Raw genomic sequence first — 19894 nt, forward strand, 5'->3', positions numbered from 1 at the left:
ATTCCTAGTAATCTTTCATTATGCGAACCAAACATGTTCTAAACCCAATCAAATGAGTAATAAAAGTCATTGCAAATTATAAATCATTTAAATAATTGATTTATCGATCCAATCCACTGGTTTGGATGCTACCAAACAAATGAAGGGTAAGCCTCTGTTGGACTAATTGGGGTTCAATTGTTGGAATCGTCCTAGGCCCATTGCATCTATTTGGCCTTTAAAACTCAGCCCAATAAAATGGAGCACAATCGAACTTGTCAACGTTTAGGCCCAATAGTGGCCCAAACAACAAGTACGAAGTCAAAAACGTAAATAGAGATGGAAAGAACCCTTCATCTCTCTCTCTCTCTCTCTCTCTCTCTCTCTCTCTGCGTTCTCGGGAGCTCTCTCTTCGTTCTCGAGAGCTCGGCAATGGCGTCGTCGTCCCCGGACCTCCTCTTCGGCCTTCGCAATAGCTTCTACCTCGGCGCCTACCAAGGCGCGATCAACAACAGCGACATCCCCAACCTCGGCCCTGACGACGCCATCGAGCGCGACTCCATCGTCTACCGCTCCTACATAGCCCTCGGATCCTACCAGGTTTCCCTCCATCTCCTCCTCCTACTTCGATCGATCCCCCTTTCTCTCATCTCCTCCTCGGTCTCTTCGATTGACCCCGTAAATTTGTGATCTCTGATCGGATCTCGCCGCGTTTCGATGCAGCTCGTGATCAGCGAGATCGACTCGTCCGCGCCCACCGCGCTTCAGGCCGTGAAGCTTCTCGCGCTCTACTTCGCCGGAGACAAGGTTGGTTGATTTGCGGGTGCCAGATCTAGTATAGTCTGTTAGATCCGGATCTGACGGGATCTGTATGTTACGAATTGCGACTTACTTGAGTTCAGTTTTGTGATCCAATGCTTGTTTTCGATTAAGTGTTGTTTAAATGCCCTAGATTTCAGAGTGTTGATCCTAATTTTGATCTACTTTAGTGATTTGAAGTTTGGTTTCAATTGAAAGCAGGAGCGTATAGTATTTTTGGTGCTCTAGATCTCAGAGTATTGATCTTTGTGCGTTCCATTTTTATCCAATTTAGTGATCCAAAGCTTGGTTTCAGAGCGTGGGCGTAGTGTAGTTTTGATGCCTTAGATTTCAGAGATCTGATCTTAGCGCATTCCACATTGATGAATATCGCTTTGATGTTCCGCGGATCACATCCCAACTGGCTGATTAGTATGAGTAGGTAGCAAGACAGATATGTGCCTTCTTGGATCATCCTCTTTCTTTCAGGCCTTATGCTTCAATCTTGAATATCTATTAAACTGAGAATTACAAGGTGCTCTGGTATTACCAAACGTTTGTTATTTAAGCAGACCTACAGAACCGTAATGTAGTAACTAGTTGGTAAAGGAAATATTTAACCTTAGTTTCTATGGAGTGTTTCTAGAGCCACCATAACTTGTTATATGTATATAAATAGTTGCATCACACTTGGACATCCTACGTAGAAAATTAGAAGAGAAACATTCTCCGTGAGCTCTTATAATTTGGGTTGAAGTAGTTCATATACCGTATAGCTAATGTAATCTGCGCTCTGTATGTCATTGCAATCTCTTCTGCTCATTCAGTTGTTCATTAAAAAGATTAAATTTTCAGTATAATTTATCCTGTATTCTTTCCCGTCAAAGTGGTTCTGTAAATATCTGAAGCTGATTGAGTTTTCCCTGGTTTTCTTTAAAAGGAAGCTGCAATTTCTGGTCTCCAAGAGTACTTGAGTGATTCGGCCATAGGAAACAATCCTGTTCTGCGACTAATTGCAGGGATTATATATATGCATGAGCAAGACTACAATGAGGCTCTCAAGCATACCAATTCTGGAGGAACTATGGAATTGTGAGTTTTTATTTCTCATTAGTGTTTGCAAGAAATAACTTTCTTCCAACAAAGGTCTCAAATATTGCGGTGCAACTGAATATAGAAAGTAAACAAATGCTCCTATTGTTGTGGAGAATGATAATCAGGGGTCAATAACAAAATTAGTTTCCATCCCAATTGGATGAAATAGTTGTTTCGCACCAGTTTTCCTTTGACGCGTTTGGCGGAATATGTGGAATAATTTTTGTGTCAACCCAGTGTTATTCACTAACTAATCAGTGCCGAGTGATGGCTAATCTATGAAAACTTTGTTCTAGGAGACAAATTAATTTCATTAGTTTGATTCAACTTCTTCTTTGCAGGCATGCATTGAATGTACAAATTTACATTAAGATGTATCGGTCAGACTATGCAGAGAAACAACTTAAGGTCATGCAACAAATTGATGAAGACCATACACTGACTCAACTTGCAAATGCATGGCTAGACCTAGCTGTGGTAAAACTCTTTTCACTAATTTAGACATGTTTATAGAGATCTCAGCTGTTTTAATATTGATCATAGTGTTTTGCAATGTTAGGGTGGATCTAAGATACAGGAAGCATATCTTATCTTCGAAGACTTCTCTGAAAAGTATCAGATGACTGGGATGATACTCAATGGGAAGGCAGTTTGCTGTATGCACATGGGGCGATTTGATGAAGCTGAAACTCTATTGCTTGAAGCGCTAAACAAAGTAAGATTAGAACATCCTTTTCTTCTTCTCAAAAACTGTTGAAAGCTAATTTTACAGCCATAAAACTAAGAGAATCTTGTTTTTACCTTTAATAGGATGCGAAAGATGCAGAAACTCTCGCGAACCTAATTGTGTGCAGTCTCCACCTTGGCAAATCCTCATCTCGATACTTCAAGTGAGTGAACAATGTATTATGTATTAAAATTAGGAAGATATGCATCACCGTCTCAGTTTTCTTTTTTTTTTCCTTTGTGCCAATAACTGTACGTTACTGGCATTTCGTGGCCGGTTTCTTCTCATAGTTTCCTTCTAAATTTATCATGCCACACAAATCATATATTGCTTGCTTATTTCCCTGTTTTGCTTCTGCAGCCAGCTGAAGCTGTCGCATCCCGATCATACGCTCGTCAAGCGTGCCGCCTCTGCCGAAGATAGCTTTGACAGAGCTCTTCAAGCTGTCGCATAAAGCCTTTGTTATTTCAGCTCCTCAAGGGGATGCAACATAGCTTCTGCTTTTTTAATGCACCATTTTGAATCCGCCTTACACTGTTGCTTTCTTAATCATGTCGCGTAATGTTACATTGAATTGAAAAGATGTAGTCTGTTTGTCCTTTTCGACATTTCTTATGCCTTTGTTAGATCATTATGTCCAAGTCATGGAGCTTAAAGTGTTTTTTTTTTTTTTCCTGTATTAGAAAATTATCCCCCTTTTTTAATGAGTCTCTCTGAAAATTGTATTCTTTGTAATCCGTCACTGCTGCTGCTGATCAAGGTAGCTGTAAGTTGGCCTATAATTAGTCATGGTTTGGTCTGATTTTTATTTCTTGGTGTTTTACAACTGGCCAAAGAGAATCTGGTGAAGCAGTTCTTCAATTTTTTTTATTTTTTTATTTTTTTATTTTTGCTTTTTTGTTGTTTTTTTTATGAAGAACCTTTGTCGAGTCGACGTGAATGAATGATGGGCTAAAAATAAACTCATTCACTGCTATTGCTAATTTTTGGTCTACTATAACTTCGAGCCGAGGGGTATGTGACTTTTTTTTTCCGTCCAAAACGGAAAAATGGTTCAAATTTGGAAGTTCAATTACCTGAATTATGATTGTCTGATCCTATGATTATGAACCAAGTGTAGACTCTGGCTAAATGGCCTCATAAATCTGGTGATAAGATGCTTCCACATCCTGTATGCTGTAAGTATATGCTATTTTGAATCTACAATGTTTCAATTTGAAGAAGGAAATAGGGAAAAAAAAAAAGAAGAAAAAGATAAGGGTAAATATTGCATAAGAAGTTCACAGAATACATAATTTTGATATTGGACTATTATTTTTTGTTTTTTATCTTTCACAGAGGATAAGCACTCACGAAGAACATTGTTGAATGGCGCTACGCAAACTCGAGAACGAGGTACATAAAACCAAACCTTCAGGAGCAATCTTCACCTATGCAGGGGCACTTGTAGCTCGACGGCAGGCGCTTGCCGCAGTCCGCGAGCATCTGGAGGGTGATGGGGAGGAGCAAGTCCACGTCCATGAGCTTCAACCGGATGGCCATGCACAGGCATACGGCGGCGTCCATGCCCATCAACCACTTGATCACAGGGCAGCATGCCTCCTTCGCCTTCTTCCCGATCCCGACGTGGACTAGCCCATCAAGGATGTCGACGCACATCCCGAGCTTGAGCGCGTTTATCGGGCACTTCTTTGGCGGGGAGGGCGCAGGGGCAGGCGAAGGCGACGGGGGGTGTGGCTTCGGTGATGGATGTGGCGACGGAGGTGATGGTCGCGATGGTGGCGGCGACGGTGTTGGTGTCGGTTTCTCAAACGCGATTCGCCGGCAATCGGGACATGGAAAGAGAGAAAAGAGTGGAGCTTGGAGCACAAGCAGAATGAGTAAGACGGTGGCCACTGCATACCTCCCCATGCTTTTGCAGAGAAGTGCATGAGGTTTTGGCATGTAGTATTTATAGGCACGAAATGCATAGGAGTGCATGCATTTGTTATGCCTTTGTGTTTCCTGATACAACTAAACTAGCTTGTTGAGCCTCTGGGGCTTTATCCTTTTCCTTCTCCGTAGTAACTTGCAGTTTTATGCTTTCCTACTGAATCTCTTACAAACAACCCACAAAATACGTGGAAGGAGATAGAAATTTAATATGCTGTTCACAAGTCACAACACAGATGTAAAGATGAAGTAAGAGCCTATTCAGCCCAATGATTCAAACATCGCGAAAAGAACCGAATGAATTTTTAAGGGAGAGACCAAATACAACGCAGATCCACCGGTTCATAAGAGCAGTACTGTTAAAAACTAACACAGATTCAGGTTCCGGTTATGGATTCGTATTTTTCGCTCAGCATAGCTGAAAAAAGATGGCTAATTTTGAGTGGTTCGTGAATAACTGCGTTTACGGCATCCGCCATTTCGTTTGGACATCTATACCCATCAGTGTTCATGTAGCATAGGTGAAGTATTCTGCACATATTCCAAAATGGGTCCTTGCAAGGTCTTGGAATTGCACCTCCCTCCTTCAGCACCGGCCTTAGTAATTCCTCTCGACAAGTTTCGTCGGATCTCCGTACCTCCCTTACCGCGTCTTCGACGGAGGTGGAAGGGCTGCCGTGAAGCACGCGGAGTGAGATGCTATTCAACTTCCCTTCATTGCCTTCTCTCTGCACCAATTTAAAGAAACAGGTCTGGAGTAGTTCATAAGTAAACTTTATTAGGATAGGATGGAAATTCGCTTCCTCCAATCTATTTGTGTTACTAAATTTTGCACTTACTACTTGGAATTACATCGTAACCTTGCAGGTCGTTTAAAAGACGGCCGCATGTGCTTACAAGTCTGAACAATTCATGGTATTCTGGATCTGCGACGGCCTCATCCGAAAGCTTTGGACCAACAAAGTAGAGAGCCACCGACTGTCCCTAAAGCAAGTGGCAAAGGGTTTGGTGGTTGATATTCGAGATCCCAAGTTCGACTCCTACTTGATTCATATTTTTAGTTAAATTTATTTCTAAATAAAATAACCGAAGCAGGTAGCGTACTATCTATCTCTCTCTCTCTCTCTCTCTCTCTCTCAAAAAAAAAAAAAAAAAAAAAAAAAAAAAAAAAAAAAAAAAAAAAAAAAAACCGTAGAGAGCCGGGAGAATGATGGGGTCCAAAGCAAAGGAAACAAATCCATTTTCCATGTACTGCTCTATCGTGGGCACCGTTTTGTTCCTCAGACACTCCGCCTCGTTCATCATGGACCGAAATAAGCTAAGCCACTGTCGTTTGCATCGCTATATTCTGGGAGTCGTAAGTTCTTTTGAGTTTTTGTTATTACAAGGTAAAAATATACAGATCTCAGTTGAACTGTAGAATACTTTAAAAGTTCATTACCCAACGTCTAAATTTATTTAATTTAAATCAGTGGACGACACTTTTGAGTCATTAACTTTTTCCCTTCTTTGTAATAATTTGCAGTTTTATTGTTTCATACTGAATTTCTTACAAATAAACCCACAGATACGTAAAAGCAAGAGGAAATTAAAATACATTCACAACACAGAGGTTAAAAAAAAAGAAAGAAATAAACAACACAAAAATTCAAACAACATGAAGAGAAACCAAACGAACTTTAAAAAGACCAAATCAGATAGAGATCCAGAGCTAGGTTCTCGACAGTAGTACATTTTTTTTTTTCTATTAAGAGATTTTAATGATAATGACATAATTTATCGATGATGAGCAGCTCTTGGCGACCCAATATTTTCGATTATAGACAACAAAATACACATTGATTCAGCTCCTGCTAGGAACAACCAAATCACACGGATTCAGGTTCGAGTTTGGAATTTGTATTCGTATTTTCGCCGGGTACAGCTGACAAAAGATGGCTAATTTTGAGTGGTTCATGAATAACTGCGTTCACAGCACTCACCATTTCCTTTGGAGACGTATATCCATCAGTGTTCATGTAGAATAGGTGAAGTATTCTGCACGCCTTCCAAAATAAGTCCTTGCAGCTTCGAGGAATTACAGATCCTTCCTTCAGCACTAGCCTTAGCAATTCTCTCCGCGAAGTTTCGACAGATCTCTTAATCTCCATTTTAGCCTCTTCTATGGAGGCGGAAGAGCCGGCCTGAAGAACGAGGAGAGAGACGCTGTTCAACTTTCCTTGTTTACCTTCTCTCTGCACCAGTTTGCAGTAATAAGCGTCCAAATGATAATGATTAAAAACCACAAGGAGCTTGAAGAGAAAGTGGGGGAACAAAATTAAGGCTCTAATAGGACGGGAATTCGCTTCCTCCAATCTATTTGTGTTACTAAATTTTGCACTTCCTCCAATCTATTTGTGCTTACTAAATTTCGCACTTCCTCCAATCTATTTGTGCTTACTAAATTTTGCACTTACTGCTTGTATTACCTCGTAACTTTGCATGTCGTTTAGAAGACGGCCGCATATGCTCACAAGTCTGAACAATTCATGGTATTCTGGATCTGCAACGGCCTCTTCCGAAAGCTTTGGACCAACAAAGTAGAGAGCCGGGAGAAGGACGGGGCCCAGAGCAAAGGAAACAAATCCATTTTCCATATACTGCTCTATTGTGGGTGCCGTTTTGTTCCTCATCCACTCTGCCTCTTCCATCATGGTCCTTATCGCGCTAAGCCACTGTCGTTTGCATTGCTATGCGTCAAAGTCTTTTCAAGATAAATGGTTCCCGGTTTAAATTGAGACACAGGTTATTCCTACAATACATATATACCCTGTAAAATATGAATTCTCATACAATCTGAATTGTGAAAAAGTCGGTTTTGTATTTGCAAAAAGATTTTCTGAAGAGAAGCATCATAGCAAGGGTTGTAACATGCTTTTGGAATGGTGCATGTGAAAACTCGCATATTGCAGGGATTTACAGGCGATTTTGCAGGGGAATATATGTAAATGTCTGAATTCGGTAAGTTGTAAGATCTCACTATTTCAACTAGGTGGCCGGTGACGCTGCGATTTTGTACTACTGACGCCTTAGCTCCAAGCTCATTGATTGTGCTGTAAACAGCAGAAAACAAAATCTCCACGTGCTCAGAGCAGAACTCCTTTTCGTGATTTCCATCCCATCTGTCACAAGTACAAAGGTGCACTTTAAGTAAATAATGTGTAAAATAATCTCAGAAGAACAGCGGATCATTAGTATAAGCAAGAAAAATCGTACTTCTCAACTAAACTGATGAGGTTTTCTAATTCTTCTCTTGATCCACCTACGTCGAAGAAGTCGTCAACCACAGTGGTGAGCAGACTATTTTTGGTCCATGACATGCGAGCATCGGTTAATTCAGGAGGATATAAAGTAGCGGCAGCAGAGAGGTAACAGTATGTTAGCTTATCCCGAGCAAATCCTAGCTGATCCAACCTGTTTTCTCTGACCCAGCTGTTAAAATCACAAATTTAGATTAGGAAAGCACAATGCTGGCGTTAAATGTAATAAAAATAAGGAACTTGCTTTTGCATGCGCACTTAACAAAAGCATATTTGTGAAGGAAAGTGAGTGGAAGGGCATATAGGCACATATTGGATATTCAAAGGACATTGGCAACAATTTCAACTTAAGAAGGGTCTGCGAGCAAACGTGTTTATTTCGAGAGATATTTATGCAACAAAATAACCCTAAAAAGAGAATCCATAAGATGGACAGACCTCTGAAGATGTTGAAGTTCTTTCTGATATATAGACTGACAACTACTGAAATCTTCAATTGCCAATTTAAGAAGATCATCAGAAGTGCAGAAAGACCTGATACAGTTCAAAAGCAAAAATTACTGGCAGAAATCCAAAAATCAGAAAAAAAAAGGTTTTATCCTATTTATGATTAAATTCTTACTTATATGATGTTTTGAGAATCTGATAATTGGCAACATCAAAGTTCTCGATGTTTCTCTTGTGTTCTAAGCGTTCCAAATTGGCGTAAAAGGGAAATTTAAGAACATAATCTGCCTGAAAATATAAAATAGAATTAGTTTCAACTCTCAATCAGACAACTAAAATTTTTTTTTCCCCAAAAAACATATTAAGACTATCAAATACCTACCTCTTGGGAGATAACTCGGGAAGAATGTTTTGAATTAGAAGATACTTCCTCTTTTAGGAAACTACTGGACCAGGAACCCAGTTTATCTAAGACTTGTTCACAGTCCAGGATTTTAATCTGTGATGCCTTGTGAAATTCTAGAACAGTTTTCATATCTTTCAGATATCCTTGCACGGAATTATGGAAATTATGCCCATCTGCACAATCGTCAGCAATAGATTAAAAACCCATGGGCATAAAATACATATGTTGATAACCAAGATTCAGAAAGCTAGTTCCTTCGGGGCCCGAATTACCTGAAGAAACATCATATCCGTTCATACGCAAAAGACGAAATGCCATAGCACACGCCGTCATATCTGAACTAAGTTCCTCATCGTTCTCCAACCAGCATCTGCATATTTAGATGACGGCAGCTTGTAAAATCTAGAGATATTGCACACATCTCAACTTAAGGGTATTTTTGTAAGGAACTCCACTCTAAATGGGGTGTATAAAAATTAAGATTATAACAAGGGGTACGTATGTGTAAACAGATCATTTTGCAGAAATACCTCTATATATATTTCTAAAACTGCAATTCATATTTAGAAGCTATTTCTAGCGTAATACCTGTATATTCTGTCCAAGATGGTCTTTATCTCATAAGCAAACAGCCGAGAAATTCCCAACTTTTCAAGAGTGTCGACCATGCAAAGCTGCGTATGCATCTCAAACGGATAAACGGTAGGAACTGCAGAAAGGAAAATGATATTAGAAATACCGTAGCATTTCCACATATGCGACAGACAAAATTTATCGATTAGAGAGTAGAATCGAATCCACCTGAGCTGCCAAACCGCCGTAAAATAGCATGCAGGTAGTCAAGAGCTTTAACATCATAACGATGGGTCAATGCGACAGCTGTTGTTGCAGGTGAATTGAACAACGATCCGTTCTTCCTCTGATACTTCATAACCTCATTCCAGTCCTGCAAATTCCCTAATCCTTCGGATACATACGCCATGTACGCTTTTCGTCCCTCGGAATTGTTTGCAGAATCCCTAAAAAATCAATAATACCGATCACAACATAAATGCCATTTACAAAAAAATGTGCATCCTGAGTGAAATTAATGATATAAGATTCTGTTAAATATAAAAATGTTTAAATACCGTTCTCTAATAGCTTAAGTTCTTAGAGTATAACGGTTGTTTCACAGATTCAAACAAAATTTACATTGGAATAACCAGGGAGCCTGACCTTTTCAATTCTAAATCTCGAAGGCAAAGAATATCCTGAATAGCATGCTGTCTTATGGGAATATCTAAACCCAAATCGATTGCACGTTCAAGCATGCCAGGGAAAATGATATTGAAGCCGACAGGAGACTGATAATTCTCATCCATAATACATGACAAATTAGATCCAATATAATGTAGCCCTGCAATAAGTCGAAAAAAAATGAAGCTTCTTAATCCATTGAGCAAAACACAATGTTAATGAGTAAATGTTCTGTTTCCTAATACCTCTTCTTACGTGCTCTTCACCGACATTCCATCGCTTGAGCGCGAGTACACTTGCCAATGTGGAAGATAGAGCATCTTTAATCAAAGAGGGATGGATATGGTCAAGTCCCCAGGATCCATTAGAATTTTGATTTTGTAACATCCAATCGACGCACTGAGGGAAGCACGGAGTTTGAGGAGATCCAGGAGAAGGGACCATGGCAACCCATGCCGTGTCATATGAAGAAACTGAATATTCGACCTTACTTAGCTGCTCCCTTATTCGTTTCTCCGATTCCCTGGAACACTACAGCCACGTCTAATAAGATGCTTAATTCAACCACAAATTTATTGTATGGAGATTTCAAAATAACATGGGATCAATAAATCTAATACCGTTACTGAGAGGTTCGCGCTGCTTTCTTCTTTCCCATCATCCCAATTTGCTGTATATGAAAACGAAGCATTCGGCAATCAGCAAAAGAGAAATAAATGTAACACCAGAGCAAGTGAAATATGCAAATGTCTTTTCGTAATTATTCCAACCAACCTAATTAGAAGTTGTCATGATATAACTAGATCTAACACATGCTGCAATTTGAAGATAATCTCATATTTGGCATTTAACATATTCTCCTTAAAAAAAAAATACACAACTTTAAGGTATCGTTTGGTTCGGGGATAAGCAAAAAATGGCTATTCCAGGGATAGGTATAAATTGAGGTATAAGCGGGGATTAGATCAATTTTGCGTTTGGATGAAAATTGGGTAATTGCTGTGAATAAAAGAAATAGCGTTTGGTTAGGTAAAATAGAATAAGAAGGATAGTGGGTTTTATAAATAAAAAGTAATGATATTATCCTCTTATTATATTTGAATTTGAATTTTTAAAATTTTAAATTTATATTTTTAAATTTAAAATTTTAAATTTTAAAATTTGAGAAATTTGAAATTTAAAATAACAATTTTAAATTTTAAATTTCAAACTTTAAATTTAAGATCAAATTTAAATTTGAAAAATATAAAAATAAATTTTAAATTTCAAAAATAAAATATCAAAATTTCAATATTAAAATTTAAAATTTAAATTTAAAATTATAAACTTTAATTTGAGATTATAAATTATAAATTTTAAAATTTAATTTTTTTTTTTAAAATTTTAAATAAGAATAAGGGTGGGAACTTAATTAATAAATAATTTACTATAATAAATTTATAAATTTTTTAAAATTCTAATCAAACTTAATTTATAAAGGAATTATTATAATTTTATTATAATATTTAAATATAAATAATATGTATTAATATAGTACAATTAATAATTTTATAATAAAAATAATGTATTATATATATAACATAGTGATAATTGCCTATATACCCTTCATGCGTTCGGAAATATCGATCTACCCCTACTCTTTTTTTTCTTTCTAAAATTGTCCTCATACGTTCCACCGTTATTCCAAAATACCCCCGCAGTTTATCCCCTGTTAGCTTAACTCGGGTTAAACATGGGTTAATACTATATAGAGTTAAAACCTGACAAAATACTATATTTGCCCCTACTTTATTATAGTAATCCCTAAAGATGTATCCTCTTTCTTCCCAATTTTGTCGCCACCACGGCCGCGCTCCTCCGCCTCTACTCACCTCCTCGCCTCATCTCCTCCCAAACCACCACACTCCCACACCTCCACTCCAACACACCCATCTCGTCGTCTCGTTGTCCTCCTCCGCCGCCGCTCTCGTCGTCGCCGTCGTCCTCTTCCTCCGCCGCCTTGGCCGGCGCCGGGAGCAAGAGGGCCGCAGCGACGATCCCATCTCTCGCCGCTCTCGTCGTCCTTCTCCTCATCCGCTGCCTTGGCCGGCGCCAGGAGCAAGAGGGCCGCAGCTCCATCGGACCCCTGCACGCCTTCTGCTCCGGATCCGGCTGAAGGGTAAATAAGAAAAGTATTTGCTATATGAAGGGTATATAAGAAAAGTTTGTTACGGTACAAGGGTATATTGGAATGGGCAAAATGGTAATTTTTCAGAGCTAACGGCAGCTCACTAACGGAACTTAACTCTAGGGGTATTTTAGAAAAACTTGGAACATAAGAAGGGTATTTTCAATATTAGCCTTCTAAGAGGGGTAAATAAGAAAACGGAGAACTTTTCAGGGGTATATAGGCAATTGCCCCTATAACATATTATATTTATATAATTTAGTTTGCTTAATTTATAATTTTAATTAAGTTTGAAATTAAGCATTGGAATAGCACTATTCCACCAAAATGGTGGAATAGCATATTCCTTGCTATTCCGGAATAACTGGGAATAGCAAGATTTGACCGGAATAAAATATTCCGGCCATATTTCATCCCGTTTGGTGGAATAGCGGGGATGTTATCCCCGCTTATCCTCCGAACCAAACGGGGCCTAATTGTCTTATTGAGACAAATGTAAATAATATAATTTAATGCCACATTTACTTGTATAATAGCAACGGTTGAATATCAATATTAAAAGCACCATATTCTCTTACAGAAGTATTTCATAATCACAACGATGGAAAAGCAGTGTTAGTATATTTCAAAAAAACTATACATGAGATGCAGAACAGAACGCATCACATATCCTTTCATACACAAAAAAATTTAACTTAAAAAATGGTTCTACCTGACGAAACTCGCGGAAGAGATGCTCTAACTGTTTTTTTAGCTCTAACTCTAGAAATTTGAATATCTGAAGATCGGATGCAGCACAGGGGAAATGAGAGAGCATTTAACGACATGGCCACTCAGGTTTATGTGAAATTAATGGTGATCTGCGACGAGATAGCAGCAAACTAAGAGGCATCAAAAAATGATTAAGAATTTTCGAGAAAAATACTGCAGGAAAAAAGAAAGCATAGCTAGAAGAAAGAATCCAACCAATTAAGTAAACGAAAATTAAAGTAACTCAATTAAGGATAGACTAATCAAAGTAAATCAAACTAATTAATGCGTCGATAATAAAAGGTGACAAAAATGTACATGAACCCTCTCGTTGTCCATTTTACTTGTCGTTAGCATTCCTTCGGTTTTTACTTCTTAATTTCCATTGAAGTTTTTTCTGTAAACCGGTTGATTCAAGTTTTGTATAATGTTTTAGAAATATTGTATATTTTATTACTTTGTATTTAAAATGACAAATTCGTAACTAACGTATCAAGTCACTTGGTTACGTGTCAACGACCCGTAGATAATAGAGCTATTAATTTTTACAGAACCCCAATATAAATAGATAGAATGATTCAAATAAAAAAAAAAAATTAAAAGTTGAGAGGTTTCGATAATTAGAAAAGAAAAAGTAAAACTAAAATTTGCATGTTCTAAAAGCTCTATACATGCGTCCATGGCCAAGGAGAGAGAGAGAGAGAGAGAGAGAGAGAGAGAGAGAGAGGTTGCGGCGCTACCTGTTTAATTTGTGTTCACTACCAAAGAGTAAACGGAGTGGCGAAGAAGAGAGCCTGAGGGGTAAATAAAACAAGGTGGGGTGTGTATATATACAGTGTACTATCAGTAGCACGGAGCGCTCCGTTATGTTCGCTTAAATGGGCCAGCATCCTGCCTTGTGGCAGGAGGTCATGTGGGCCCGAGTCATGTTCGAAATGGCATGAGGCTAGGTGGGCCGAGTCATGTTCGAAGTGGCGTGAGGCTAGGTGGGCCGAGTCACAATCGAGACCCGTGGGCGCTGTTTCTGTACGCTTTAAGTGAATTGGTTGCGTATTTCTAACAGCTCGAGCTTTTGGGATTAATGGTTAGCGTCAACAATCCGACAAGTTGTATCAGAGCCAGAGCTCACAGATTTAATTCCTGCATGCTGCAAATGTGCGCAGGTGCTGGAGGGGGGATTGTTGGCTTAAATGGGCCAGCATCCTACCCTGTGGCAGGAGGCCATATGGGCCGAGTCATGTTCGAAATCGCGTGAGGCTGGGTTGGGCCGAGTCATGTTCGAAGTGGCGTGAGGCCAGGTGGGCCGAGTCACAATCGAGACCCGTGGGCGCTGTTTCTGTACGCTTTAAGTGAATTGGTTGCGTATTTCTAACAGCTCGAGTTTTTGGGATTAATGGTTAGCGTCAACAATCCGACAAGTTGTATCAGAGCCAGAGCTCACAGATTTAATTCCTGCATGCTGCAAATGTGCGCAGGTGCTGGAGGGGGGATTGTTGGCTTAAATGGGCCAGCATCCTACCCTGTGGCAGGAGGCCATATGGGCCGAGTCATGTTCGAAATGGCGTGAGGCTGGGTTGGGCCGAGCCATGCTCAAAGTGGCGTAAGGCCAGGTGGGCTGAGTCACAATCGAGATCCGTGGGCACTGTTTCTGTACGCTTTAAGTGAATTGGTTGCGTATTTCTAACAGCTCGAGTTTTTGGGATTAATGGTTAGCGTCAACAATCCGACAAGTTGTATCAGAGCCAGAGCTCACAGATTTAATTCCTGCATGCTGCAAATGTGCGCAGGTGCTGGAGGGGGGATTGTTGGCTTAAATGGGCCAGCATCCTACCCTGTGGCGGGAGGCCATATGGGCCGAGTCATGTTCGAAATCGCGTGAGGCTGGATTGGGCCGAGTCATGTTCGAAGTGGCGTGAGGCCAGGTGGGCCGAGTTACAATCGAGACCCGTGGGCACTGTTTCTGTACGCTTTAAGTGAATTGGTTGCGTATTTCTAACAACTCGAGCTTTTGGGATTAATGGTTCGCGCCAACGATCCGACACGTTATACTTGATCTATACTATTAAAAGTATTTAGAAACTAAATAATTTTTCGATACCATTTGAAATACCTATCAAACAAGTAGTCTAAAATTGAACGGCTGAAAATAAAAATCTCATAAAAAATGATGATAAAAGATTTAAATTCAAGATCAGATATACTGATCTTACTCTAAATAGTGAAAAGAATTTTTCATAAAATTTTCATCAGATTTGAATTGTTTTACACCGTTAAACTCTCAAACACACCACATCGGCCATTAAAATTGTCAATTTTGTGATCTTTTGATCACTAGTCAAATGATGTCGAAAAAAATCTGAAATTTAGTTTTCAAATACTTTCAATAGTGTAGATCAGGTTTAACGTAATCGATCGTCGATTTGAAAGTCGCATCATCAAAAACAACTTGGTAGTACGGAGCGCTCCGTGCTACCGACAGTGTAGTAGCCGGACTTATATATATATATTATTATTATTATTATTATTATGTATATAATGATGGGATTGGATTTGACTTCGACTTTGCCTTTAGAAAGAGATTTAGTGAGTATCCAAGTAGAATTGGATTTAGTCTAAAAAATAAAAAAATTCGATGAAAAAAATAAGAATTTTTTTAAAAAAACGGTGCGATGAAAAAGAAAAGTTTTTTTGTTTTACCCGCTACTATTTATGTAATTTATTATCTTTTTTTTATTTTTATTATTTTGTTTTGTGCATTCTCTTGTCTACCTTCCACTATTGTGAGTCCACACCACGTGCACTCACATATTTTTAGGGTTAATTACATATAGTTTTTAATAAATTATCGAATATATTACTACAAAATTTAATTTTTTATATTTATTCTTGTAAAAATTCGGTGATATTTATATTCCCATCTGGTTTGTTACCGTTAGAGATTGTTTATTTTTTAATAGCAGATAGGTGAAATAATATTTTTGCTCTTACAAATATATTTTTTCAAAAGCCCAAGTATTAAAATTATGCAGAAATATCCTTTCAAAAAAATATTTTACTTAATAATATAAGATGAGTAAAAAAATCAATTTAACTCATTCACTAATCAGAGTTAAGTATTTCACTTATGGTTAATTATATTTTTCCCACGGATTCTAGCAGTAGAGATATATTTAAAAATAGTAGTACTTTTGCAGAAATAAAAATAAAATGTTAAACTTTGTAGAAATATATTGCTATTCAATATGTTCACATAAAATTATATGGAATTAACCTTGTTTTTTATTAGCCCTACTTTGACATCAGCTCGCCCCAAAGTCCCTAGAAGTTAAAAGTCTATTTGTTTGGGTAAAAATGGAGAGGGGTGAAATCGTTTTCCACTATAAGCAATCACTTTCGCTGTTTGTTTCGTCGTAATAAAGATACGATCGAAACTCAAGTTGTCCGTAACAGACCGAAGTCAATTACGGTGAGAAAAGATGAACAGAAAAATAATAAAATAATACAATGAATAATGCTAGTTATATTTAAATATATTTAATTATGAGACTAATTATTTTTTTATTTAGTTTGTATATTTAAAATATGATAAAATTTGATTAGTTAAGTTTTAATATTTTCTTCATTTAGTTTGTAATTTAAAATATGATGAGAATTTATTAGATAAGTATTTATATACTATTTTACTTTATTCTATTGTTATATTATTATTATAATTTATGTATAAAAAGTAATTTAGTTGTTTTAAATTAAATTTTTTAATTATATAGAAATATAATTATATTGTTTTATTTATTATATTATAATTTATTATTTATTAAGTTATTTATTATTTATACATAAATTATAATTTTAGATCACTCACTTTTTGTCAAACATACAGCAGAACTAAAAAAAACTTACTTTCATAACTATGAAACAGCAGGAGATAAGTAGTTTTTACCGAACTCCACTTCAATCCAAAATCTACTTCAGCCCAAATTCTAATTTCAGTGAAACAAACATACCCTAGTGTATTTAAGGTTGCAATTGGTGGAACCCAAAGTGGACAATGGAAAGTTGGGATTTATGAATTATTATAGGGCTTTTTTTGCTTTTAACCATCTCAGAAAAAAAAAAATTTCCACAAATAACCTCATAAAAATTATATTTACAAGATTAACCTTATCCTCGCCACACGAGCGCGACGTGTGTTAGGTTGGTTAAGTTGAACACAGTAAATCATTCATCGTGTTTGGACACGACGAATGATTCATCGTATCTTTTTCACATTTTACTTATACCGTGTTCTTTTCACATTCACCATTTTTATTGTATTATAAATTAAATTGAACACAGTAAATCATTCATCGTGTTTGGATATAGTGAATGGTCCGTCGTGTTCAACTTAAATTCTGGATTGTTAGTCACGCTCATGTGTTGCTTGCGTGGTAGGGATAAGGCCAATTGTGCAAATATAAATTTTATGATGCTATTTACGAAATTTTTTTGAGAGGCTAAAAGCAAAAAAAAAAAGGCCCATTATTATATTATTTATTTGATGACTTTTTAACCCTTATTAAATGTAGTGGTGCTAGATCTATGCTGTGTACAAGTAGCGTTTTTCTTTCCCAAGTCCCTAGCTCCGAGATCTAAACATAATCTTTTTCATTTTAACTGGAGACTTTTGGACATGAAAAATACTAGGTATTACTTACAATATTATTTAAGTAAAATCATACACAACATACTTGAACATCGGACAATTTTAATTTAGCTATCTAATTTTTTAAAATTTTAATTTTATTATTCAATCTTTCGATTTGTTTGATTTGGGCTAGGCAACAACACTTTAATTTTAGAATATGATTGTGTTATTTATCTTTACAATTTTAGTTAGTATCCTTCAAACAATTCTCGCAACTATAAATTCGATAAATTAAGTTATTAGCTTAAATTTTGAAGTAAAAAATATCATTGGCCAGTTCAAATCAAACAAATTAAAATGTTGGATAGTAAAATCAAAATTTCGAAATGTTGAACAACCGATTCAAAATAGTTTATAATTCAGATATATTCTATACGTTTTTACCTATTATTTATTGTAAATTTCTTGTAATATTTTTAAACTGCTTGTCGCCATGCTTGAGCAAATCAAAATTTCATACACCCAACGGAATCCCAGCCTTGATTTGTAGCTGGTAGGAAAGCAGCCAAATCCGTCCCTCAATTGCATCTCCCAGTACTTACTTTTTGAAAGAAAAATAGCATGCTATCTATAACGTCCCAACTTTTCAAGGAGCTATTCATTCTAGAACTATTCTAGTCCTAACACGCTTAATTTTTTTAATCTCTTAGGCTTATCCACCGTACAAAATGTTATAGTCGGGTCAAGAGTTTTAGTTTTATTATATCTTATATATAGAACTATCTGAGATTTTATACTATTTGTTTCGTGTTTTTTAAGAAACAAATTTAGTTGAAAATATGAATTAGCTAGGCTTCGAACTTTGAATCTCGGATACCCCATCATCAAGCCCTTTGCCTTTTGTACTAGGCACGGTCGGCCATCTTACAGTGCTTGACCTGACAGTTGTAAAGAAGAACTCCTATAAATATGTAAACCAAAGTGTAGCTTCCCCAGTACATTAGAAAAATGTAAGAGAAATAATATTTGTACATCCCAAAAAACAGTACAGACATAAACATTTCTCATTCTTAAATTCATAAAACCTTTTGAATTTTTGATATTAAAAAAAAAAGTCAAAATATAATGTGAAACAGCTACAGTATAAATCAGTTACTGTCGAAAGGTTGCATTGAGTACCCAAAAGTCTAAAATCATCTTCTACGGTGTCTGTTGAAGGTCCTTAATTTCTTTGGAATCCTTGTCTTCATTTCTATTAATGTTTATTTTGAAAATATGATTGAAACCTTTTTTTTCTAAGAAATTTTTTCATGGTACAAAATTTGCCACATAGCTAGATTATCTAATTCAAAGGTTTAAATTTTACATGCATCCCAATCAGGCGTGTCCTCCGCGCTATTTCTTTTTCGTAGAAGTATTGTTACTGCTATCAATCCAAGTCAAACTGCTGGTACCGGTCAATGCATCCTACTATTTGTAAGTACATAATTTTTTTTTTTTTTTGAGAATCGGTAGCACGCTACCTACTTCATTCATTGAATAAGTGAATTAGGCTACAGAGGTGGGGCAACCAGGGCCCCAAATAGAGAAAAAAAAAAAAATCATAGATTGTCTTTCCAAGAATCAATCAAGTACTTGAGCCTACGCGCCGCTAATATGGGGTCAAACTGAATGTCATGAAAGATAAAGTTGTTCCTCGCCTTCCAAATGGTCCACCAGCATGCGGCCAATTCAGATAGACCGTCCCTTCTACTTTGTAAGTACATAAATTATAGATAATTTTTCATGGTGCAACCTTGTAGAGGTGAGCAAATCAACCATAAATGGTGTGTTCATAACATCAGAGTGGGTAGCATGCTATCTTTTTCTCACAAAAAAAAAAAAAAAAAAAAAAAAAAGGAAAAAAAAAAAAAAAAAACATCAGAGTGGTGCTTTTGTTTGAAACTAGAGTTCCGCTCAAATGAAAGATCTCCAACAAAAAGAAATTTTGAAACTATATTTTAACAGTTCATTGTTTTCTTAAACATACCTAAATCGATCGTGATCTGAATGGTGAAAGAGCACGCAAAGTTTTTCATAATTTGCGTGCAACAACCGCTGGTTAATTTACGAGATTGGCTAAATAAGGTGAGAATGAAATTGTTTTATTAGAGTCGCTTAATTTAATACTGCTTTTTAATTTCTCCTAGCATAATTTTTTTGGGGATGGATTACGCCCAAGACATAGAATAATTATTCAATGAGAGGAAATTAAATAAAGGTAGGAGCTCTACCAAGACCCAAGCTTAAAATTTCATGCTCTGATATAAAAGTGAGGCTGGTATGCTTATGGAGGCACACGGAGCCTTCCGTGCTTTCAAGTCGTTTTCGATGTTAGGACTTTCGAATCAACAATCGGCTCTATTAGACTTAATCTATAGTATTTGAAATA

The 19894-nt window shown here is 37.0% G+C and overlaps 3 protein-coding genes across 3 annotated transcripts; 1 reads left to right on the top strand and 2 right to left on the bottom strand.

Annotated features, from left to right (window-relative positions):
- On the top strand, window positions 346-3401 carry LOC109720709 (coatomer subunit epsilon-1). Its single transcript, XM_020247987.1, has 7 exons — window positions 346-579; window positions 703-786; window positions 1718-1869; window positions 2214-2349; window positions 2432-2587; window positions 2683-2762; window positions 2960-3401. The coding sequence occupies exons 1-7, from the start codon at window positions 412-414 to the stop codon at window positions 3051-3053; spliced, it is 870 nt and encodes a 289-aa protein (XP_020103576.1). The 5' UTR covers window positions 346-411; the 3' UTR covers window positions 3054-3401.
- Window positions 4013-4510, bottom strand: LOC109719987 (36.4 kDa proline-rich protein-like). The gene has a single exon (XM_020246846.1). It carries the CDS (start codon window positions 4508-4510, stop codon window positions 4013-4015), a length of 498 nt encoding a protein of 165 aa, XP_020102435.1.
- LOC109720708 (ent-kaur-16-ene synthase, chloroplastic-like) lies at window positions 6210-13654 on the bottom strand. The gene is made up of 15 exons (XM_020247986.1): window positions 13580-13654; window positions 12802-12949; window positions 10543-10592; window positions 10168-10453; window positions 9902-10082; window positions 9485-9702; window positions 9272-9392; window positions 8956-9053; window positions 8660-8856; window positions 8453-8565; window positions 8269-8364; window positions 7787-8002; window positions 7551-7692; window positions 7000-7245; window positions 6210-6765 (listed from the first exon to the last, which is right to left on the bottom strand). Exons 2-15 carry the CDS (start codon window positions 12914-12916, stop codon window positions 6400-6402), a joined length of 2445 nt encoding a protein of 814 aa, XP_020103575.1. The 5' UTR covers window positions 12917-12949; window positions 13580-13654; the 3' UTR covers window positions 6210-6399.

Source organism: Ananas comosus, linkage group 14, assembly GCF_001540865.1.
Source record: "Ananas comosus cultivar F153 linkage group 14, ASM154086v1, whole genome shotgun sequence".
Lineage (NCBI taxonomy): Eukaryota > Viridiplantae > Streptophyta > Magnoliopsida > Poales > Bromeliaceae > Ananas > Ananas comosus.